The sequence below is a fragment of the Aplidium turbinatum genome, chromosome 9 (genome assembly GCF_918807975.1).
Source record: "Aplidium turbinatum chromosome 9, kaAplTurb1.1, whole genome shotgun sequence".
In the NCBI taxonomy this organism is placed as follows: Eukaryota; Metazoa; Chordata; class Ascidiacea; order Aplousobranchia; family Polyclinidae; genus Aplidium; species Aplidium turbinatum.
This window is the reverse complement of record NC_137480.1, coordinates 18,939,944-18,964,671: the sequence shown is the minus strand read 5'-3', so window position 1 is coordinate 18,964,671 and position 24,728 is coordinate 18,939,944. Positions and strand designations below refer to the sequence as shown.

Genomic DNA, 24,728 nt, shown 5'->3' with positions numbered 1-24,728 from the left:
CCATTTGTCAGGATCCTCGGATAGAAAGGAAGTGTCTTGTACACCCAGAGCTTGAAAGAAAATCCATGAACCTTCACCAATAAGACAGGATACATCCAATACTGAGCTTGTGAGGGTATCTATCGAGGGGAACAGGGCATGCATGGAACAGGGGCTTCCCATATCCCAGACCATGAGGTCTTACATTTTGTTGGTCATTCTTGACCATAGACAACTTCTTGGCTACAGTGACCTTTTTTTCCACTGTTATTTCTTGACTAAATAGAATGATTGGCGCGAATTCTGTTGTTAAGCTCCATAAGTGGCGTTTCAATGCATTCATCGCGGGCGTTGCTGCCTTCGAATCAACTGAATCGTACATCTGAATGTCTTTGAATAAATTCAAATCGTTTATTGGAGCATCCATGGCACTTGGACACTTAAACCAATACTTTGCATAGACAAGCATTCCAAAATTTACAAATCGTTGTAACTTGATCATTCTTTTACTGATAATTATTTTTTTGTTCAATTTGAGCACCTGATCTTTTAATAGAACCATCTTAATTGCATATATCAGTTTTGCCATCCACCTAGCCTTGTGAATGGCACCTGGTCGTCGAAAGGTAAAGTTAACACTGTTTTCTCTTTCACTCAGATACAATTTGGTCAGTTGGATTAATTTATTGTAATCGTCACAAAAGTAAATACTTCTTATCCAATGTTTCAAGATCGATGACTGTTGTTTCTTTTAATGTGTTAGCAGCATCATGAATGCAGATATAGTCATCATTATTCATGGTGAATATTGGCACGGATTTGGATTCAATGAAATGCCACGAATCTCGAAATTTCGTAAATAGGTTAACTTCTGGTTAAATAGGTCAAATTATTCAAATATTGGACACAAAGTAAACTATTCAGTAACAATAAGTGACTGTGAGACAGATAAAACTGTATTGTATTTTACCTGCCTAAACATTCTGACTTTTTGAAGCAATCTATCTTTACTGCAATTACATTCCACACTAACCCATATAGTAAATGATATTATGGGATTAAAATATTATACAGCTGAGTAAAATGATATTAAAACCTGTTTGTCACATAATAGAATTTGAGCAAAAGTCAGCATCAGGTCATTTTCAAATGTATTTTACCAAAAATTTACACAGGTTGAACATTTTCAATTGAGTGTGTGTATTTGATAACATTTTTCTGGATAACATAAAGCAAAATCCAGGCTTTTATCTTCACCAAGATTTTATTTCTGAGGCTAGAAACAAGGGGCGTTGAACGTTTTTTGCTTAAAAATATGAAAAAAGTGAAATTAAGAGCAATTTCAAACGCATTTTACAAAAATATGAATAAGTCAAATATGTGCAATTTATTGTTTATATTTAAAATAATTTTTCTAGACAACATAAAGCCAAATCCAGACTTTTGTCTTCAACAAAATTGTATTTATGAACTTGTAAACTAGGCGAGATAATTGTTTTTTTGCATTATGGAGCTCTTACTTCAATCGAAAAGAGCAAATGTGAAAATTTAATATTACGCAATAATTTTGATACCAATATTCATTTTAAAGTTAACCTCCATTGTAAAAAAATTTGTGGCTATATTTAAAAGGGTCGGGGCGTTTGAATCACCCTAACGGTGATAGATTATACTTAAAGTTTTACATCCGAGACTCTTTAAAAAAAACAAACAATAAAGCCCAATGGCACCAACGTGTAAAATTGATATCCAACATAACAAAATCTTCAAGTTGAGATTCAAGTTTTTTTTGCGAAACCCAGTATCTCAGTTTATCTATAAAAACTAAAGTATTGGTAAGATCTTTTTTTCTTTTGTGCCTGCCTGCAGTTCTAGGTAAGTGCTTTTAGAGATCGATACATTGGTAGAAAACAAGAAAGAAATAAAGATATTAAAAAATCGATGTTTTTCATCTTAATGCATAAATGTTTTTTTTAACTTCCAACAAAGAGTTTCTTTGTTTTTAAATAAAAAAGGCAGAGCTTAGCTGGCTGTGGTGCACAGAAAAGTTTCAGCTCAAATAGACTACTCCAGTTAAACGAGCGGATGTCTTCAGAGATACATCTTTGGAACCAAAGATCAAAAAATAGAAAGCCTAAAGTTTTGCAACTAAAATCATGCAAGAAACTTTTCGAAAACTGAACTGCGTTGTTGCATGCAGAATGGTTTAGGTTTAAAAACGTTTGCTTCACATGAGTTTAATTTCAATATTGTGAACTCTTTACTTTTTGATCGGATGTCTTCTAGTAATGCAAAAGTGTTTTCTTTCGAGAAATAAAAGCGTTGTAACAGTGATCTTGCAACATCAGTTTTTGGTTTTAATATCCTCAGCGTTTGATGTTGATTACTTCAATTATGATCTTAAAGTAGCCTGTTGTGGAAAACATATTTTTACCTGTTGTTTTTAGCGTAGGCCTATAGTCCAAAATATTATAAAACGTCTCAAAATATTACCGTATCATAAAATATCAGTAGCACGTTATTGTGTTGCAGCTTACAAGAATTTAATAACCTTAGTGACTCAATAATATCTTTTGCTTTCAATACTTCTATTGAAACTGTAGTAAATTCAATTTGGGTAAAGCTAGTGTGAGGCTGCTTCACATTTTAGAAGGCAAAAATAAGAAACTTGATACGGCAAAAAATTACTCTCCAAAACTTCCGTCCTCAGTAAAAAAAGCAAAGAAAGCATAGTGAAATTTGATTATGATAAATCGATAAGTCTTAGAAGACCCTTTTTACAAAGGCTGCCAAATATGAATATCGAAAAGCAATTCGATTACGATCGAAATGCAATTAAAATTTTAATGTAGGCCCATCATTCATAATTTATGGCTTCAGTTCAAAAGACGCTGAATAACAAAAAGATATAAACGCAATTTCAGATATGAACTTCAAGTAGCCTACCTGGATGTTCTAACTTAAACTAATGAAGCAACACTAACTTTTGAAATAGACTAGCATAACCTTTCACAGCAGCAAATGGTTTAGCAAAAGTAAAGCAGATGCAGCCTACAGAAAAATAACAGCTGTACCGGTAGGCTACAAATAAAAAAAACGAAGTGCTTAAAAGCAGAGAAAATATTTCTCTAAAAATTAATTTTAAACAGCATTTGATAGGCCTAATGTTTATATCAGTGGTTCTTAACCAGGGGGCGTGAAGCATCTCTCAGGGGGGCGCGAGCTCTACAACAATTTCAATTTTTTTTTAATTACTTTAATGTCCTAGGACCTATGCCGGTCGTCATATTTTGCATTTTATCGTATTTTATATTGTATTTAGTAATTCTTGCTTTATTAGTTAGACCAGAACTTTACAAAACTATTTTTCTTATTTTGTTGTTGGTAGTTTACTCATTGCATAATTCATCGTGAAGCCTTAGCGCATCCAGAACTACTGTATGCCTCCTGAAATGAAGGATGCATTGAACTTAGCTATCGAGGTGGTCAACTTTACAAAAGCCGGAGCCCTTAACAGCCGTCTTTTTAAGCTACTGTGTAACGATATGCAGTCAGATCATAAAGCCTTGCTTTTCCACACGAATGTTCGATGGTTGTCCAAAGGTAACATGTGAAAAGGCTTCATGAATTACAAGAAGAAGTCGCAATATTTTTGGAATCACAACAGAAGACACAACTTTTGGCAGAGTTTCAGTCCGAAGGCTTTCAAGTAGCGCAAGCGTACCTCGTGGACATCTTTGAAGCATTGAACACTCTCAACCTTAAGCTTCAAGGGAAAAACCTCAACATCATTAAGCATCATGACATCATTCGAACTTTTATAGCCAAACTCGACCTCTGGAAGAGTCGAATTGAACAAGGAAATCCAGAGAGCTTTAGTAACTTGGATTTTGCTCTCAAAGATGGTAACTTTGAGTCTGAGTTGAAGAAACAAATATAAATCCAGCTTAATGAATTGAAAGCGGAGTTCATCAAATACTTTCCAGATCTGGATGAGAAGCGTGAAGCCTGGAAGTTCATCAGAAACCGTTTCAATGCGAAGTAGTTGATATTTTCGAAGAAGGATAAGAGAAGTTTCTTCAGATGAAGTTCAACTCCAAAGCTAAAGAAGACTTCAAAGAACTGGAACTTGAAACGTTCTGGGCCAATTACCTTTCTGTTTACCCTCTTATCGCAACTCGGGCTCTTCGAATTCTAACAATGTTTGGATCCACGTATCTTTGTGAAGCTGCATTTTCTACTCTCGTTGTTATCAAGACCAAGTACAGAAACAGGCTGAGAGCTGTAGGAGACTTACGTTGTTCATTCTCTGGAGTTAAACCTCGCATTAAAAATCTAGTCGCTAAGCAGCAGTGTCAAGTATCTCACTGATGTGCACAATAAACAGAAAAAATGCAATTTTTTTGATATGATACTTATTTAAAATCTAGGGGGGCGCGAGGCACATGACCATTATTAAAGGGGGGCTTGATAGAAAAGAGATTAAGAACCACTGGTTTATATCATTGTGTTACTAAGATAAGCACAGAAACTCTACATATTGCAAACAAACTGAATTCATTTGAGAAATGGGCTTTATGCTAACAATTGGGCCCATTCTAGAATAAGTAGCCTAAGCTTATGAGTAACATTCGCTTATTAGCTCAAAACAAAAGTGGGCTACTAAGCACGTGAATCATATGTTTTGTGTGGGCTACTTATTTTAAGTTGTTTGCAAATAGACTAATTTTGAAATGATTAGGATTGTGTTGGAGACACATTAGGACAATGGAAATTATGACATTTATTGTATATTTACTTACAAATGTAATAATTGGTGTCTGCGCCCAAGGTAATCTACCATTGTGGAGCCCGCAAAATTGTTCCCCTTCCTGCTATTGTAGTTATACTGAGCAGAGCCTTGATACAAGCGTTCAGCAAGCAGTTTGGCTGAAAACAGTGGACTGCAATGGAAGAAGAATGAAAAAGCTTCCAAAAGCCTTTCCTGTGGACACGCAGATGATAAATTTAGAAGAAAACTTATTGAGCAACTTCGACGAATTACAACAAAAAGTTACTAGTCTGCAGAACGTTACAGATGTATTAATATCTCATAACAATTTATCCACATTTGAATCTAATCATTCGTCTTTTAGTGTTCAACAACTTGATGCCAGTGAAAACGACATTTCTGAGTTGGCAACACTTTTCTTGGCATTTCCAAATCTAAAAACGTTATCATTAACCAGAAACTCAATTGAGAAGATTGGGCATGTAACTTGCAACAAAACTATTAATGGCTTAAAATATCTTGATTTGAATTATAACCACATCAGAAGCCTCTCTTGGATAAGAATGTGCGGTGTTCTAAATTCGTTAATTACTTTAGATATTGGAGGGAACAAGATGCAATCCAAATCTATAAACGACAGTTCATTTTTGAACTTGCAGGAGCTAGAGATATTAGTTTTGGAAGATATGGGAGTGAAAGTTATCAACGACAATGCTTTTCAAGGATTAGTGGCGCTAAAAAGTCTCGATTTAAGCGACAACCAATTGTCGTTTATACCAACAAAAGCCCTTGCGACACTTTCTCGTCTTCGATCCTTGAATTTGAACGGCAACATGTTCCAAAAAATACAATCAAAGGCTTTCAGTGGATTACAACACTTGGAAATGATTGAGTTAACGCGGGATTCTTTATTGGAGATTGTCGATGATGATGCCTTCTCATACCTTCCGTCTTTGAACACTGTTCTTTTGTTCAATAACCAGAAATTGGCTTACATTTCAAAGGCAGCATTTAATCAATGCCCAAATCTGTCAACGTTAGATCTTCATAACACAATGATTGAAACTTTACATGGCAATACTGTGGCTAAATTGGGGTCTCTTAAAAATCTAAACTTGCGAAAAAATCCAATCAATTGTAATTGCATGATGAAGTGGGCACAGCCATGGATGAAGCATGTCCCAGACGGTATGAACAGTTTGGTTTAGGTTTGCTTACATACTTATGAACTGTCCTATATCTTGCTAACCGAGAGGATCAGAACTTTTGTTTTCAAAAATAAGACCAATTTAAATCCATTCGTACCTAAATGTGACTTATTTATAATAAAGTTATGCTCCCAGAAGAGAGTGTTTTCATTCATCACAATATCTTTGTTACAGAATGTTGCATGCAAAGTAAAAATATTAATTTTATATTAATTTAATTTTATATTATCCAATCACGTACAAAATATAATATTTTTACTTTGCATGCAACACATTCGTGTCAAATATTTGAAAAATTTATGCTCACAACTCATAGACAACGTGAAAGCACTAAAGTGCAATATTTCCTGGAAATCGATGATATTGACCCTGCATCAAGATACAAACTTCGTTGAATTTTACACTAGTTAAAAGTAGAATTTTTGAAGTTCTGCTTCAGACACTTCTTTTGCTAAATTGAGTTTGATGATTTTTTATCTATTTCAGCTGCTTAGAAGAATGTGGCGTTTGCGGGATTAATCGATCTTGGATTTAGTGGCTGTTGTGTGACCACATAGTTTAAACGTAGGCTACCCAGCTCATACTGAATCGTTTGTGTTGAGACTTCGTCGACAAAGAGTTAATTTTATTGAAGCTCTAGTTCGGTTTTGACACACAGCCCCAAATCTCTGAAGTAGAGCTTGCAGCCCAGCGTTAGGCTGTTTGTTAACATTTTAGCCTTGGGGTAAAAATGAGAAACGTCTTTTATTAAGTCTAAAATTAAGCCTATCTCCCTTCTTTGAAAATGAGAAACTACAAATTTTCATAAAGCATGAAATAAATTTTGCAGAAAGACATGGAATCTTTACTGAAGACGTGATTTGCGCAAGTCCACCGCAGTTTCGCGGTAGTCGCTTGGCTGAAGTGGACTTTGATCAAGTAACTTGTGCACCCACAGTTCAACCAACTCTTCCTCTTCACATCATGGCAACAAAAGAGGAAACACTGACTTTAAATTGCAGGCAAGTTAAATATTTCAGTACAAAAAAACGACAGTGAACTGTTGATGAAATTTTACTAAAAAGTTACCTCATACCCTCAGCGTTTGAATGTAGTATGAAACTGCAAATAGCCTACACGTTGTAATGAAAACTTATCATAGTTATAACACGAAATAAAGAGTGAAGCAACTATTATTTATAAGCACAATTTGTTTCGATAACTAATGATTCTTTTCTAATGAAATGAATTACTATTTCACTGCCTTTTTAGAGGAAAAGCTGGATTTCAATGAATAGATTTATGTTCAATACCATAAATAAATTAATTGGCTGTTAAGTTATTTCTTACCCCAAACTGAATTTATTAATCAACCAACTGTGTTGGTCAAACATGAGTACTGACACGAAGGAAATTTCACTATAGTTTTGTCAAATTTAAAATAATTAGGCCAGGGATAGTGATATAAAGATACATGCAAAAAGCTTAGTGCATACTTTGAAACAAAATTATCGCATGGTCTCCATATGCCCTTATACTTGGGATGAAGTGCGACAGAAGTAGACTAATGCTAATGAGCGTTTAGGGCTTTTGGAAATCCTACACCTACTATATTCTGGAACATTCCGAGTGGTAACACAATCAACACGGAAAGTAAAATTCAAGGAGTAAAAATGAGTACCAGCGGAACCTTGACAGTAAAGGTTAGATCTGATAAAATGTAGACTGTAAATTGTCGTTAAACGTTTCTCAGACTAGCCTACAAAACAATTTCAAACCTACAATTCATGTTTGCTATGATATAACTTTGATGTTTGATTTTCAGAACCCTAAAAATGGAAGTTATACTTGTAAGGCTGAAAATAGCAGAGGAATGGCAAAACGAGACGTTCTCGTGAAAGTGAGGTTTGAAAGCAGTGCTGAAACTTCTAAACCACATAGGCTTACCACCGGTGTAGCGAGCAGAGATGTGTCAACTACATTGGCTTTCCACACATCTCGAGAATCTCTACCGATTACCACTTCACAACAACACTCGACCGAAAGCACAGCAACAAGGGATGCCTTTACATCGCTACCATTTTCAAATGTACAAAAAAATACTCTGTCAAAAGGTGATAGTTAGTATAGCTTTTTAATCTATACTTTTGATTAACAACTACCATTGTGATCATCAATACACATAACGCTTTCAACATGCTTCTAGAAATCCGTAGCGCAAATTCACAGCCAAAACCACGCTTTTATGTTACATTTTTGGAGTTAATTATGTTAGTTGGTAGTGGAAGCTTCCAACAGGTACGGTACCTGAAAGGAGCCGGTTCCCCAGTCAGAAAGTGAGGACGTTGAATAAACGTAAAACAGGACTGACTTGCTGACTGGGTCAATGCCCGTTGAGAGCATATGGCTGTGTCTTAGCCATGTTTGAAAGTGGACAATGACTGCCATTATGCAGCAAAATATTTCAACTTTTTGTTTGGAGAAAACAAGTAAACAACTTCTAGAAACTCCTGCTTTGTTTCTAAGTCTTCAACCAATCGAGCACAAGTGTCATAAAATTGCTAGTGTTTTTAAGCCTTTTTGTCGCAGGGTTAGGTTACTTTATGTAAGGTAGGTTATAGATTTTTCAAAAGTTTATTTTAACATATCGTAGCCTAATTTCATTGGGTAATGAAATATTAGGCTACACTTTTTATAAACCAATGCATGACAAAAATGTACCTTTATTGCGAAATGTTCAGAAACTTCACCCATGAGCATGAAGCCAATTCTTCCACGAGTTCCAAGCATAAAAGTTCTTAAAGTCACGGATACCAACGCATTGATCACGTGGTCATCCCGTGATCTTGATCAATCCTTCAAAATCAAGGAAAACAAAATAATGAAAATAAGCTTGAAACAAAATGGCAGGTGGGCCACTTTAGTGGAAACGAGATAAACACACATGCATTGCCAAAATTATGGACTAAGAGAATTGGTAGGCCCATTAAAGAAAATATTCAACTTTACCTACGTACAAATGATTAACTGTTTTTATCAAACAAGCGTCCAATAAAAAGAAAAGAAATAAGTCTAATAAGCATTTTTTCTTTACCAACACAAACCTGATATCTGATTTGCAAGGCATATAAGCTTCTTCATATAACGTAGCCTAATTTACAGATTAACCATTTTTGTCATTCTAAGTAGTTAGTTCAAAAAAGGTTGTCACTGCCTTGCCCACTGTAGTCTGAAACAACCTACATTTTCTTCACTTACAGGTTAATTTATGCCCACGAGGTACAACCATACAACGTTTTGCCAAACTGGGAGATTGAGGGGCCAGAATACAACATTTCTTTATTGACACCAGGCGAAACTTACGTGGTATATTAATAGGCCTATCTGTTAACTAAGGCCAGTCAATGCTAAAACACTTGAAAATTAAGTAGCCTATCTGCAGCTCGCCTTCTGAGTGCTTAGACCTTAGAACGAAGCAGTGCCGAGCAAGTAGAAGTGAATTTTTGGTTTAAATTTTCTTCTCAACCATAATGGTTAAGCTAGAAATAAATGATAATGCTGATTAATTTATTAAAACTGCATTTACTACAGTTGTTAAATTTGTTTATTTTATCACGTATTTAGTCTTACCATATTGGTAAGTATTCCAAAGAAACATTACGCTGACTCCTATGTCAAATGATTTCACGTTATTCTACAGGAATAGCACCTGAAGGGAGATAAAATCTACTTTTTTGTGCAGGTTTGCTTAATTATTCAGTGCTGCCACCCTAAGCAAGAAAAGCAATCATGCAGCGTTATTCGCACAGCTTTAAATAAAAATCCGTCTTCCTCAAACAAAACTGCCATCGTTCTGAGTTTACTGACGTGTAAGTGGAATATTCTAGTAATTATAGTGTGGTAATGCGTTAGGGAAATTTTGCACTTCACAGTTCACACTAACAATACATTTTTTGTGTATGCACATTTTCCAATATTTGTTATAGGCTATATCACACGCTAGCTTACTTTCTTATTTCGTCTACTTTTGTCTCGCGACGTTCAAATGATGTAAAAACAACAAATTTTGCGGGTTGGTAGGCATTTTTGTTTGATCGCAAATAGGCCTGGACTGCTTCACATAATCTACTTTGTGCTTTATCACTAGCTCAGTGGCCGAGGGGTTTCGCCTTCGGCTCTAGTGCTAGTAGATCTGAGATCGATTTCAGGTCGGGTCATACCTAAGACTTTAAAAACGGTACCGATTGTGTTCATTTTGCGTAACGCATTTAGGATCAGTTGGGTAATAATGTGATAACATCGTAAACCTAATATAGAATTAAACATGAGCCCTGTCGCTAAACGGCCTTAGCAGTTGTGGAGCGACAAATAAATAAAACCATAACATTATTATTATTGTGTTTTATTATTTTCCAAGTCGTGCTTCGGGTTAGTTCTTCATATGTAATCCAGAGAGGCATTTTTACTTTTGATACTAAAATCATTCGTTTTGCTTGGATTTTGTTAATTTTGACGAAGCATTTTGTTTAGGCTTTTGAATTTTAATGCACTAATTTCAGTTAATATGTTACAAAAAGGGGCATTTTTTCACGTTTCTTTGTCGGCGTTTTGATAAAAATCTCACGATGTGTTTGATCAAGCTTGTCAGTTAGCCTACATGGACAGTCACTTTAATTATTCCTGGAAACCTTGTTGATGGATATTGTAGTTTAACTACTCACTCCAAAGTGGAAAATAATAAGAAACGAGAAGTATCAAAGTTGACTGCTGTCAATATATCCGTATGCACTAGTACGTCTACTTAATGGTGGGATTCGACCGGTTCGCGCAAACCGCTCTCTAAAAATAAAAAGTTTGTTGAACCGGTTCTTGGCCAACTTTTTCTAGTATATCTAGCCTAGTAGAAGAATCCCATTACTGGGCTTTCTAATGGGCTTCTGTTCAGCAAAGTAACAAATAATAATACATTTCTGTGCCCAATTGAATTGACTACAAAAATAAACTCCTAACAGGCTATATAGTTACTGCACATTTCAACGTTTAAACTAACATTATGCTCTTTTTAGGCTTCCTACTTTTGGTTACAGTCTTTCTTTTAGTGCTGTGCTATGGTAGAAATTGCCGTAAATTTGCTTCCGCTCGATGGAATGAGGAGCTGTATGAAGGGTTAGAAGAAATACCGAGTGACAAAGAAGAAACAGGACTCAATGACACTTACGAACCATTGATCCAAGATTCTTGGAAAAACGATCGAAGATCTTCATCATCTGATAGGCTAATTGACACCTCATACAGCACAGTATATATGTAAACTTACTATAGGCTATACTTGTAGGATTGGTGAACACAAGCTTATCATAAACCAAACGCTTTGACAATAAAAGAAAATTGCTTTGCCTATTCTTGTGGTCAAAACAAAAAGATAGGTGGGCTAATAGCCTTTATACTCATTGTGATAATTTTGAAATTCAGTATGGCCCATAGATATTAGCCCTACTGTACAGTAGATATTGTTGTGTGAATTGTTCACAGTGGCATAGCCTACGCATGGGTCAGGTCGAAACCAGAGTTGGGTCAATTTAGTTTTAGTTCAGTTAAAATTACATCATAAAAATATGCAATTACATTACAATTAGGCTATATTGTTCTGAAATTTTCAAATTAAAATTACTTCCAAATGTAGGCTAACCGAATACATGTTGCAATTAAAAGTTTCTTTTTTCAATGTTTATGTTTATCAATGATTTAGTAGGTTACAGTTTGATTTTATCAGCAACATCTAGTAAATAAAATAGCTCACAAACTTCACCATTTCAACAACTATCAGCAACTTCACTCTGCCAATCTCGGTAATCGGTTCTGCGTCAAAAGCCTCTACAAGTATTCAAAACTGCCAGGAATAATCTATTAGAAGCTTTGTAAGACCGACGATAATGATTCAAAACCACCCAACGAACCACGACAGTAGAATTGCATTTGATAAAGACATCATAGAAGGCTACAAGAAAGTTGTGTTTTCACGCACAAGTTCACAGAAGCATATTTATTCTAGGCTACATCATATATCATGAGTGCAACTTATCAAACGTAGACTAATTGTAATTTGAATCAAATATGTTTTTTAAATTTTATTATGTTACAACACTAAAGTCTAACTTTTAGTTTGCTACAGTTTTTACCACTTGTTGAGAAGCTTGCTTTAATTTTAACATGACCAACTTTAGATTCGTGTTGAAAACGTTCGACGGAAAAATTTGTTTGGTCCTCACCAAAAATGTGTTGGTCTTTCATTTCGAAATCGTAACAATTTGTTCGAAACAAATTATGAAATGCGTGACAATCTCGCAACGCCAAAAACGTCGTGAGGTGAAAGCGCCCGGGTTTGCACATAAAGTGGTTAGTCAAGGCATGTAAACCTAAACTTGTTTGGCTTAGGGTGTTTCATGCAAAGTAGCCTACAACAGGCCTACCGAAAGCCTATTTTTGAAAATTCTAGTTGGTTTTGTTGCTAGGCTTATTAGTAAAACCTAGCATACAGTAGCTCTCTCGACAATCTTGAAGCCCTGATTGTTAGTATGCTAGAGAGACTAGACAGGGGAAGATGAAGACAGCCTCTATATCTAGGCCTACCATATTTTCATCACCCAAAAAGAGGACATGTTTAGTAAGCAAGTAAAATGCCAGTGGATTTTTACGTTTAAACAATTTTTACATCTTCTTAGATGGTTATAGGCCTATGTAGCAAAAGTGACAAATAAAAAAACACAACATATTTATTTGTCAGATTCAGTCAATGAACATTTAGCTGTTCAATAGTTCTGCAATATTTGAACTATTCTGTCCACTTTCTGATGTGCCATCATTTAAACAAAGCTAATGCAAGCTAGCTATCAGGTATAAGACGACTTTGCACTATAGCTTTGGTAGGCTAGCTATAGATCGAACAGTTTAACATCATCAATGCCAACATTTTTCTCTGACAAGAGGCTTCAGCACACCGCTGAAAAGCGTTATCCTATTCTTTGGTGTAAGACAGCATAAGCATCCAATCAAAGGATGTGAACTCAAAGTCAACAAACACTTTTCTTGAACAATGAGAGCTTACTTCTGCCACAGCTCACAGAAAACATACTTTTCCTTTTTGGTATCGTTGCTTAGCCTTATTTAGCTTTCTCCAAGGTCACATAAAATAAAACCTTGTTGAAAATGATAGCAATGCAAAAAAGAGGACATTTGAGCATTTTCAAGTGTCCTCGGAGGACAATTAATTTTTTATGAAAAAAGAGGACTAATCCTCCTAAAAGAGGACATGGTAGCCCTACTATAGGCTATCAGTGGTTCCCAACCTTTTTGTTGTCACGGACCCTTTTAGACAAATTATTAATTCTGCGGACCCTTACCTAAATTTTGCCTGAAACTCAATTAACATACTATTGACTATTGTAATAATTATGCTACTCAACTAGCCTACTGTACTGTGTGTGTCATATTGCATTGCCGCTATGACTCCTGCGGCAAATATCAGGTTAAACAGTTGCTCAAATAAGAAAATGAATGAGTTGTTCAAGAAATGTCAGTAGTAGCCTATTTGAATATTAAGGTGACCCAAAGTGTCATGCCGAAACTTTTTCAAAGTAAGCAAATTTAATGAGAGTACTGTTGTTGCCTTTCCTGAACTAAACGACTGAACTGTGGTTGAGTTTTTGACAATGCAACACGCATGTCATCTTCAACGTCCAGGCGATGTTTAGTTTTTATTGTAACGAGAGCTGAGAATCCTGCCTCGCAAAGGCAAGTGGTTATGAACCTGCGTTTTCAAACCGGCAACTTGGCTAAAAACGCTTTCAGTTTTTCAGCTGCATCAATTATTGTTTTGTCACACCTGGTCCTTGAACGATTATCATTGTTAATATGACTAGGTAAAAGAAACGCTCAAGCTGGTTTGGTTTGGTTTGGAATCTTTATCCTCGGACTGACAAAGCCTTGATAGGTTATTCCTGGTACTTGTTCGCATACTTGTAGAGGCTCTTGACGCAGGGCCGGTTACCGAGATTGGCAGAGTGAAGTTTTCCGATTGTTGAAGTGTCGTTGCCGAGAAATTATTCCATTCACTAGGTGCCGCTGAATGGAGAGCAGTCCTGCAATGCGTTGCTCAAGCGCATGCCCCGAGAGTCGAACCAGCGCAGCGTGATCTTGAGCCCGGCGCGATCTTGAGCCCGGCGCTGCTGTGCAAACATCGCTGTGTTCAGAACATATTGATTGCATCCATTCCTTTGTCTGTGCTATAACCAGAGCCACTATATAACAATGCCAGGAAAGTTACAATTGTTTCTAATTATTGGTTTTTACAAACTGTATGGTGCAACCAATTTCCACATAAATACTCAGAAAGCCCAACATGTACATTCTTTTGTGTGAAAACTTTGTGCATGACATACAACCACACTTCAAACGCGCAACATGGCTCGACAACAATTTTCTGCAAGCGAAGTTGTCGAACAACTGGAAAATTCTTTTGAGGAAAATATTAACGATGTGCTAATGTTTGATTCTGATGAAGAAATAGATTATTAGCCGTCGACAGAAGTGCTTAATTTAGAGCAAAGTAATGTGGAATCAAATGCTGGTAGTAGAAGAGTATCTGTAGCAGTTTCTAAACGACGAGTTCACGATATTACTTCGGTCTTGAATGAGAAAAACTATGATGACGTGAATGTACTTAGCGGGGCCGTAGCCAAACCGCAGAGCAAGGGGGGGGGGGCAACTTTTTGTTAGGGGGGGGGGGACAATGTTTTTAATCATTTTGGCATTTTAACCTCTTAAATACCGGTATCCACAAAAATTGCAATATATCATATTGTTCCCGACAATGGTTCACCAAATCAAACGTCATATAAAACCGTTCAGGTCTACTGAATCTTAGCGTATTATGTCATGGAATTTTTCCTAAAAAATGAGCCAATATTGCGCCATCGTTCGTAAGACCTGATGAAACATTGCATCATCACCTTTGAACACCTGTTTGAATTGCATCACAATTCCTTTCATTATTGCGTCACATAACTGCGTACGTGAGTTTGAGATATTGCCATGTATTCTGATCATTCGTAAAATGGTTGCTTGAAGTTAGTCGCAAATTTTACTGTTTCGCTTAGTGCTGCTAGCTGGACAAAATTTCCGTCTTTTATCTAAGTAGTTTGGATTGTAGTGACAGGTTTTTAGTGGTGTACGGCGTTGCACCTCATTTTCGATAGCCGCGGGCTAATTTTACAGGAATACACTTTTTGAATAGACTTTTCGAAAGAGTGTTTCTTTTCGGTCATTACATACAGACGAACGGATCCGGGAACTTTACGTTTGTTTGGATCGCAGATGTTTGGATGCAAACCGTCTCACAAACAAGTCTAAATCGATAGATTTCGATACAGAATGTTCAAAGGCCATAAGCACCAAGTTTGCCTGTCTTGGTTGTAACATGCTCCGTTTAGTGCAGTGGTTCTTAACCAGGGTTCGATCGAACCCTTGGGGTTCGACGAAGCTGTTTCAGGGGTTCGGCGCTACGCCCGAATTTTTGGAAACATTTTTGAACCACACTGCGAAGTACGATGGCTATTGAGGGGGAAAGTGATGAATCGCGTTTTTGCTTTGTGCACAGAATTATTGAAGTTTTTGAAAAGTCTCAACTATCGGCATTCAAAACACTTTGAGGTCAAGTTTTATCCTTACTTTGGCTTACATCTTTAGTGCTCTCAATCAGCTGACTTACCAAATGCAAGGAGGTGATAAAAATGTAATAGAAGCTGAAGAACAAATGAGTGCTTTTCAGAGGAAATTGCAGTTGTGGTGGCAGCTATTGGAAAATAACAACTTTGCTAACTTTCCACCTCTGGACGATGTAGTAGGCCTAAGTAGTTCCGATACAGCAATTAATGGCGAAGTTGCAGAAGTTCAGAGGCTTAAGCCAAAGTTTCAAAATTCATTTCAAAACTACTTTCCTGAAAAAACGCAATATCCAGCATGGATATGTCAACCATTTTCTTACGATACTACAACAGTGCGAAGAAGAGCAAGCTTTGCATGCTTTCCAACTAGTCGCATTGGTTTTATGCAGTTTCGGTCACGTTTATGCTGTTTTCGTGATGGTAAATAAGCGATGATGTAGGCTCGTTATGACATTTGCAACTCTGACGACAGATATCCAGAGAAATGCAAAGATATCACTTTCATTTGCTTTCCTAAACCAAAAACAAGACTGGAAGACTGTTTAGGATACATTGGATCAAAGCATGTGGTCGGCCTCATGTAGGCTACAACTAAACATGTCAAGAATTAACCATCATTCATACGTCTGTTCAAAGAATCAAAGGTAGGTGCAACTAATAACTAGAATCTGAAATTGTTTGTGATCTTATCACAACAGAAACTGTCTTACAATGCTGCATCAATTGACTAAACGATCTATTAGGTCTGCTGGAGGGTAGCTACCGATAGACTGATTTTGATGCTTATTTGTGGTGGTGGTTTTGTAATGTATTAAAATACAATCAATAGGCTACATGAAGTGTTACCAATTTTAGCATTTTGTGGGTGGAAAACTTTCTGACATTCATCCAGACCCAATTCCAGCTGATGGAATGAAAGTACGAACAACTCGAAAGAGCCGAAAAATAATTATGTCTGATATGCCTCATGACAATGATGCATGCAATGAACAAGATAATCATGTACAAAAGAAGCACAAAGTATTTCGGAAGCACAAAACAATGGTAGGTTATAATTATCCATGACATCTCAATTAGTCACTTTGTAATGGTTTAGGCCAGTGGTTCCCAACCGGGGTGCCGCGGCACCCTAGGGTACCAATTGCAATGCTCAAGGGTGCCGCGAGATATTGAGATATTGCAATACTGCGGCCCATTCTTTATTTTAACTTTAACCAGTTAAGTGCGGAATTTATTTATTTCAAACCGTTTCAGTGCGTATTAAGTTTCACGTCTCACAGTTATTCCCGGCTCCTTTCTGGAGAGTCGCTTGGTGGAGAAGTTGCTGGCGATAAGCATTTGTTTTCTCGCCCAGGAAAAACAGCAAGAAAGAGATTTTGACTCTTGCTGTGCTTTCCATAAAAACGTTTGAAACGCATCATTATTGCCAGGTTTCCTACTGATTTTATTTTGCGTTTCACGGCGCACAAGGTCAAATTGCAGTGATGGATTATCGGATTGTGTGACCCAGCACGATTATAAAATTGCACGATTGTCTGCGAACCATTGTAAACCAATCTATTCACATGCCAGCACTGCTGGGGTGTTTAACGCATGGGTAAGAAATCCACATTGACTCTCACATTGTTTTGAATCAAGAAGAAGACAAATTAATTGACATTCGTAAGTAACGATGGAAATTTTAAGCTTATGCACAAGCAGATGCCTCTCGACGAGTTCTGGATAAAAATTCAAAATGAATACCCTTGCGTTGGAAAGAAAGCTATTGTGCTTTTGCTGCAGTTTTCCACGTCATACCTATGTGAGAGTGGATTTTCCGTATTAACGAACATAAAAACTAAAAAACGGGAACGACTGCTTGTAGTCGAGGAAGAAATGTGAGTGGCTTTATCGAATGTGCCTCTGTGTTATTTCATACAGTCAGGGCTGGATTTCAGCCGGAGCGGTCCGGAGCGCCGCTCCGGAAGCTCGATCAAAAAATTGACTTCTCCGGAACGGCGTTCCGGAAGCTCAAATATTTTATACTCTTATTATGCTTTGCCCTGTTCAGTAAAAGTATACCCATAATTCTTGATGAGTCGAACACGTTAAATGGGGTATTCACTCTGATAATATATCTTCGTACCAGTCTTGACGGAAGCGAACCTGTGAATGTATTTGTCCTGTTGAGCTCGCTATTCTTACGGCGAATGGCATCTTTGATTCCCTGAAGAGCTGCCTAAAATCATATTGCATGTCTACAACATTTTTATCTTCTTGTTTGATTGGTGTTGTATGTGATGGCGCGGCTGTGATGATAAGTCGCAAAAATGGTGTAGCAAAATGGCTTCGTGATTAATTTCTAGATATTGTGGTGTGGCATTGTGCAACCATAGATTGGAACTATCGGTTCGTCATGTTGTAAAATCAGTCAGTAATTTGAATCGATTTCGGTCTTTTATGGACAAACGCTATAGCTATAGCCTTTACCACGCTTCTCCTAACAATAGCAAGGAATTGGGTGAATGTGCAGCGGCTGTTGAAATGCAGTTGTTGAAAATCGGAAGGGTAGGCCTACTAGACACACGTTGGATAGCCTCGAGTTTTCGCACAGTTAGTGCCGTCTGGAATGACTTCCCAGCACTTTTCAAAAAGGGGGCTATTAGCGACACAAGAGATTCTCGGGAACGTGCGAAATATCAAGGACTCTTGTCGAAGATAACATCCACGGATTTCTTGTTGGACTTGGCTTTGATGTACGAATACTCGCAAGAATTATCCGAAATAGCCTAAACCTTTAACTGTAAAACAGAGCATGTAGGCTACTATTTGAGATACAGATAACAAAATTAATAATCTTGCAAAATTATTTGAAACACGAAGGAACGAACCCGGACGACATTATGGCATTGCTAAGGATGCTGACGAAAACTTAGAGTTCAAAGGTGTAGAATTACATGTAAACAATTGCAGAAATAGCCCGCTAATCAATCCCCGCATCTTCTACACTGTAAATCAAAAATTGTAGTTTTAACCACTTCTAGGGGTGGTCTAAAAATTCCACTTCTACTTTTTCATTCCCACCCCATAGCCTATTGGAAAGATGGTCATTTCCACCCTACCAAAGGGTGGTATTTTCCACCCAACAGAGAAGGGTGTATAATCACTTAGGAAATTCCATCCAAGATCGCTTGTTGAATTCAACTTCCATCCAAGATCGCTTGTTGAATTCAACAGACTTGTCATTTATTAACAGCTGAAAAATACTTGATTCAACTATTTGGCCAGAGGACACAGTAATGACACACGGAGAAAACGAAATCATTGAAGTGGCAAAGAGATTGCGCTTAGATGAACGCGAAGCTGCTGTGAGAGGATTCCGTGAATATATAACTACGAAAAGAAGATCCCAGAGTCTTCAAAATTTGATAACGTCACTATAGGCTAATCCCTTCCAATTTCATCGAGCGAGTGTTAGCGCGGATTTTCACAAATGAACCTCACACTGACATCTGACCGTGCTTCTCTACACACTGTAACTGTTTCAAGTTTACTCTTTACACGAATGATCCGAGTGTTAGCGCGGATTTTCACAAATGAACCTCACACTGACATCTGACCGTGCTTCTCTACACACTGTAACTGTTTCAAGTTTACTCTTTACACGAATGATCCGTCTTCTAGGCCTACTGAGAAATTTTTAACCAGCAAAGTATGTTGGATCCTGATTACGCCATGGACGTAACACGGCAATTGAGACCCGAAGTCGCCAGAGGTTTTATGATTTTGAATACGATAAGTGTCTTAAAAATTGTAGGCTATAACTTGAAAAATCAAAAATCAAAAGTGGAAAAAACTAAAAACAACTTTTTTTCTTTGTTTTTTCTAGGCTATAACTTGTATTTTTTTGTATTATTGTTTCACTAAAATATGAATATTTGCATTGAACAGCGCTATACCATCTATAAACCATGATACGGTACTTACTTTAGTAACGTTTTAGGTAGCCTACATCAAGTGTGTTGTTTCAAAGTCTTATTGGTCACAGCGGTAAACCATAATCTCTTCGTGGGAAAATTGTAACATAAGATTCCCAAATCCGTTTGTCTGCATGCAATGACCGAACAAGAAACACGCCTTTGAAACGTCTATTCAAAATTGTATTTCTGTAAAAATTAGCCCACGGCTATCCAAAAATTGGGGTGCAACGCGATGCACCACTAAAAACTGTCACTACAGAACAGATTACTTGGATAAAAGACGGAACTTTTGTCCAGCTAGCAAGCACTAAGCTAACAGTTAAATGTGCGGCCAACTTTCAAGCAACCATTTCACGAATGACCAGAATAGGTAGCAATATCTCAAACTCACGTACGCAGTACTGTGACGCAATAATAAAAAACATTGTCACGCAATTCAAACCGGTGTTCAAAGGTAGTGATCAGGGAGTCGAACCGAATTTTTGTAAACCGGTTTTGGGGCGATTTTGTCTGAACCTTAACCGGAACTGAACCGAAAATTTGAGTTAGCTTAAACCCTAACCGAACCCGAACCGGTTGAAAAAAGCGGTTCACTCCAGCATTACGTCATTGTTCGCATTGTGGTAAGTGAAGTTGTACGTAGCATGTTGTTATCTTGGAGGCCACATTGTACGGATGAATTATAGCCTATTCCGTAACACACGATCCACTATCATCGATGCTTTGGAGAGGAATTTTTTGAGGTAAACAACTTCTGTTCTGTGACATCATAGACAATATAGTTTGATTGTAACTTGTGCAACAAACAACAAAGGCAAGTTAATTGAGCAAAGCAGTGTTGAGATCAGTGTTGCCAACCTTGCGGTTTTCACGCCCAATTGGGCTAGTTAGTAGTTGGGCAATAGTAGGCCTAGGCCTAATTTTATCGGACCCGAACCGAAACTTATAAAACCGGTTTTAAGTTTCTTCGAACCTGAACCGGAACTGAACCAAATTTTGAAACAATCTTTGAACCAGAACCGGACCCGAACCGGAAAAATCAAACGGTTCGACTCCCTGGTAGTGATGCAATATTTCATCAGGTCTTACGACCGATGGTGCAATATTTGGACATTTTCTAGCAATTTCCATGACGTAAGATGCCAGCTAGGTTAAGTAGACCATAACGGTTTTATATGACGTTTGATTTGGTGAATAATTGTCTGGAACACTTATAAAGACATATTTCTGAATTTCTTCTACGGCCCCTAGCGCATTCGGAAAGTAAAAAACTAGCGCTCCGGAAGCTAATCTTCTGGAAATCCACCACTGCATACAGTTATTTAAAATACAGAAACCTTATAAAATTGATCCAGTTTTGCCAGGGTGCCGCAAACTATTTATCTATTTGATAAGGTGCCGCAAGGTCAAAAAGGTTGGGAACCACTGGTTTAGCCTATGGTTTATTTCTTGATTTGTATGAATTAATTACTGGTAGCTTACGGTACTAGGCTATTGGTATTATATGTTTCAGTTAATTTTTTTTATTTTATGCAACCATTAAATTTAAACAACCATAGTTTACAGGCTATGCTATTCATTACAGAATCCTGTAAGCTGGTAACTGAAAATCAAGCTTTGAAAGAAGAACTTTGTGCTTTAAAAATGCAACATGAATCGCAATCTCTTCTTTTGCTACCATTGCAAGAAGCGTCATTTTTTAGTGTAGGTTCCATTTTGAATTTTTCTGTTAATGAATTGTTACCCTTTACCAGAGATGGTCGTGATCTTGATCTTCAAGATCACTTTTTTTTTGGTGATCTTGATCTTGATCTAAGATCACTTTTTTTTGTGTGATCTTGATCTTGAAGAACAATAAGATCAAGATCACTTTAAAATTGAAGTTTACTTACTAAACAGAGGAATTTTTTTAGAACTCGTACTGTACAAAGTAGTTAGTGGCAACTACTAACATTAAGCCACTGTTAATATGATATGTATCCAACAAAAGACAATTTAAAGTCTCCATCTAATCTGGTCAGTGTTGCCGTTTCAAAATTGAAAAAGATTTCTGTGTTGGTCATAATAAAGAAGTCAACTTCCGTGTACTTTATGTTGACGTATGGTAAAAAATGATTTAACTTTGTTCACAATTTCTATGTGTGAATTTTTAAGAAATGTTTGCTTTCTTTGACTCAATTTTAGATGTTTCAAAAGTCTAGGATGGTGGTGTTAAAAAATCTGGACTCTAGCCGACTTTGGTCATGTAAAGTGGTTTATTGCAGCAAATCAACGAGACCAAGACTTGTTTAAGGTCTGAGTATGGAGCGGTTTGTCTGACCGCAAACCTCTGAACTTTTTTGATAGCAGACAACAGTATCAAGGTTGCCAGATGGGTAAATGGTGCAATAAACATTGACATAACACAGTGAAAGTTAAAACTACTTAGTAACACGAATAAAAACTCCCACATAGGCCTAAACCAGACAAAAATTTGGTAAAAAATGATGCAGTTCAAAGTTTATTTTCATTTATTTATTATAAATAAAAAGTATAAAACTAATTGCAAATTTTGCGACTTTTTCAGTACTATTGTAATTAACTTTGGCCTTGGGTGTGACTTTGCAGTTCTACGCAAACTACGTCAGCAATTGATAGACCTAATAGCAACAGTCACTAACTTATTACAATTCTTAGGCCAGTGATCGAGTAGTTAAAAGTAAAAGTTAGCAATACCAACTATATACCTTTACCCAGGTTGCTTATAGTACGGTAATTATTTTTTGCAACATCATTGATCAAAAACTTCATTTTTTTTTCAAGTAACTTACACAAAAAGTGATCTTGAAAGTGATCTTGATCTTCAAGATCACGATCTTGATCTCCAAGATCACATAGTTTGGTGATCTTGATCTTCAAGATCACCAATACTGGTGATCTTGCCCATCTTTGCCCTTTACCCATTAGGCCGTTACCCTTACCAGAAGACTTAATGCAAAAGTTGGGTGGTGGGTATGGTTTCAGCATGATAGACTTGGCTGATTTGATTGATTGACATTTATTTTGTTGCGAGTACAAATACACAAATACACTGCTGCCTACAATCAGATTAGACTTGGTCTTGACAGTCGAAAACGACTCGCATTAAGCACTCACCGTGGCGTAGCCTACTCACCAACGGTCGACTCCTCCGCTGCCTCCACCTCAGCTCGAACGGATTCGGACGAAACACCATATTGTACCGGAATTCGGGCCACACAATCTACGAAGGTCGAGCCGTCGCCGCAGACCTCCGGCTCGTTTCCGACTTTGAGTTTTATTGTTTAATTCGGTGTCCAGTAGCGTACGCAGGATTTTCTCAAGGGGGGGGGGGGGGGGGTGTATTGAGAGTAGCGTAGCCAGGAATTTTGAAAGGGAGGCGAAGCCCGACGGCGTTTTCGCTTAAGACGACACCCAGCGGCGGGGGGTCTGGGGGCCTCCCCTAGAAAATTTTGAAAAATTACTTTGAATTTGGTGCATTCTGAGAGCATTTTCAACAAAAATGTGGGTATGAATATTCCTGTAAAATGGTGCTGTCAGGTGGCATAGCAAAAAGATAAGATCATGTTTTCTTCGGCATTTTTCGGAAACAAAGCTAAGTCTCTATGTTTTCTTGTTGTTAATTCCTGGCTGAGATGTTTGAATGTTTGGTATTGGCAATACTCGCTCTTTTAATGCAGTTTTGTTTAAAATTAGGCAAGTTTTTTTTAGACTGAAGCCATCATTCCCAAACATAAAGAAACTGAAAGCATCATTCTCAATATCGTGACGTCACACGCGTGCCAAAGTGGGGTTGTAACTCCCAAGGCCCAACCCCCCCCCTTTGGCTATGCCACTGGCCATTGATATCCCAGACGTCTTCATGATATCCCAATATGGTTTTAGTTTAGACTTTATCCATTTCTCTCTTACTAATCACTACAATAAGCTTACAGAACACTATGCTACATTGGCATACCTGGGGTGGGGTAGGTGGATTGGGCCATGTATTTCGTATTGGCTTAGTCTATGAAACAACATTGTTACAGTAATTGCTTTGACAGAGCAATGCAAAACATATTAAATGCCTTAATCTACGTCGTTAACTACTAAAACATTTTTAAGGGGGGGGGGGGGCATGGCTCAATGGCCCCCCCCTGCGTACGCCACTGTCGGTGTCTTGTTCATATTTTTCTTTGTGTATAAAAATTATCGGGGAGGTGTAATAGTCGCCATTTAATTTTCGTTGTATTTATGTAACTTGTGACCAGCCTCACTACATAATCCCATTCAACCTTTTCTGGTACATACGTTGGAATCGATAACCACCGCACTGCGCGTCGTAATCAATTAAGCTATCCGTAGCCTATTACGTTTTTCAGTTGCATGCTTTGCGTTTCTTTGTTGATAGGCCTACATATTGCGTTGCTTTTGTACAATGTTTTGAGTAAGTACAGGAGGTCAGTGGTTTTTCACTTGCTTGTTTGACGAATTATTATTACTTGTTGGCAGTGATGGGCATTATCGGCGATAATTTATCGGCGATAATTATCGGCGATAATTTTTTATCGCTTATCGTTATCGCTCAATTATTTTTTCAGTTATCGTTTATCGTTATCGCCAAAGGCAATATTTGATTATCGCCGATAATTAATCGCCGATAAATTTTATTTCGGATCAACGCACAAGTGGAAAGACCATGAAAAGTAATATTTTTACTAGCCACTCAGTTAATGAAACTAAAATTAAAACCAGTTCTTCTTCAGTGCCTGAAGTGTGTATGCACAGGTCGTTGTCAGGGGAGGGGGCACGCCTCCTGCAGCGACGGCCCTGACAACACAATAATTTTTAGAGTTGCAAATTGCAATGCAATGAAATGCATGCAACAAGTCTCTTGTTGTTTTGCTGCAATCGGCAATCGCGAGTGAATTTTTCAATTAAAATGTAAGCGCACAGGCGGTACAGATTCCTTTGAAGCGAAGCGACAGAAATTGACAAGTGGTTTGTGAAAATGTCGCAATACGAGGCCGCTTTTACATCGGAAACATGGTCTTTCGCGCCACCTCACGTTCAACTATTTTATTCTTGTGTTTTCTTTTTTTGTTGGAAGTGT

At 37.4% G+C, this 24,728-nt stretch overlaps 1 protein-coding gene across 1 annotated transcript; it reads left to right on the top strand.

The window, feature by feature from the left end:
• Positions 1–3,419: 3,419 nt before the first annotated feature.
• On the top strand, positions 3,420–11,410 carry LOC145776757 (uncharacterized). The gene is made up of 11 exons (XM_082587982.1): positions 3,420–3,582; positions 3,666–3,884; positions 4,082–4,263; positions 4,876–5,938; positions 6,812–6,959; positions 7,523–7,640; positions 7,763–8,051; positions 8,679–8,847; positions 9,198–9,303; positions 9,680–9,806; positions 11,004–11,410. Exons 1-11 carry the CDS (start codon positions 3,420–3,422, stop codon positions 11,246–11,248), a joined length of 2,829 nt encoding a protein of 942 aa, XP_082444108.1. The 3' UTR covers positions 11,249–11,410.
• The last annotated feature ends 13,318 nt before the right edge of the window (positions 11,411–24,728 follow it).

Bases quoted from the DNA above. Each gene is read 5' to 3' on its own strand.
- LOC145776757 (XM_082587982.1), top strand. From the start codon at position 3,420: ATGCCTCCTGAAATGAAGGATGCATTGAACTTAGCTATCGAGGTGGTC. The intron at 4,264-4,875 runs GTAGGAGACTTA...TATACTGAGCAG, and splicing joins ACAGAAACAGGCTGAGAGCT to AGCCTTGATACAAGCGTTCA. The intron at 9,807-11,003 runs GTAAGTGGAATA...TGCTCTTTTTAG, and splicing joins CGTTCTGAGTTTACTGACGT to GCTTCCTACTTTTGGTTACA.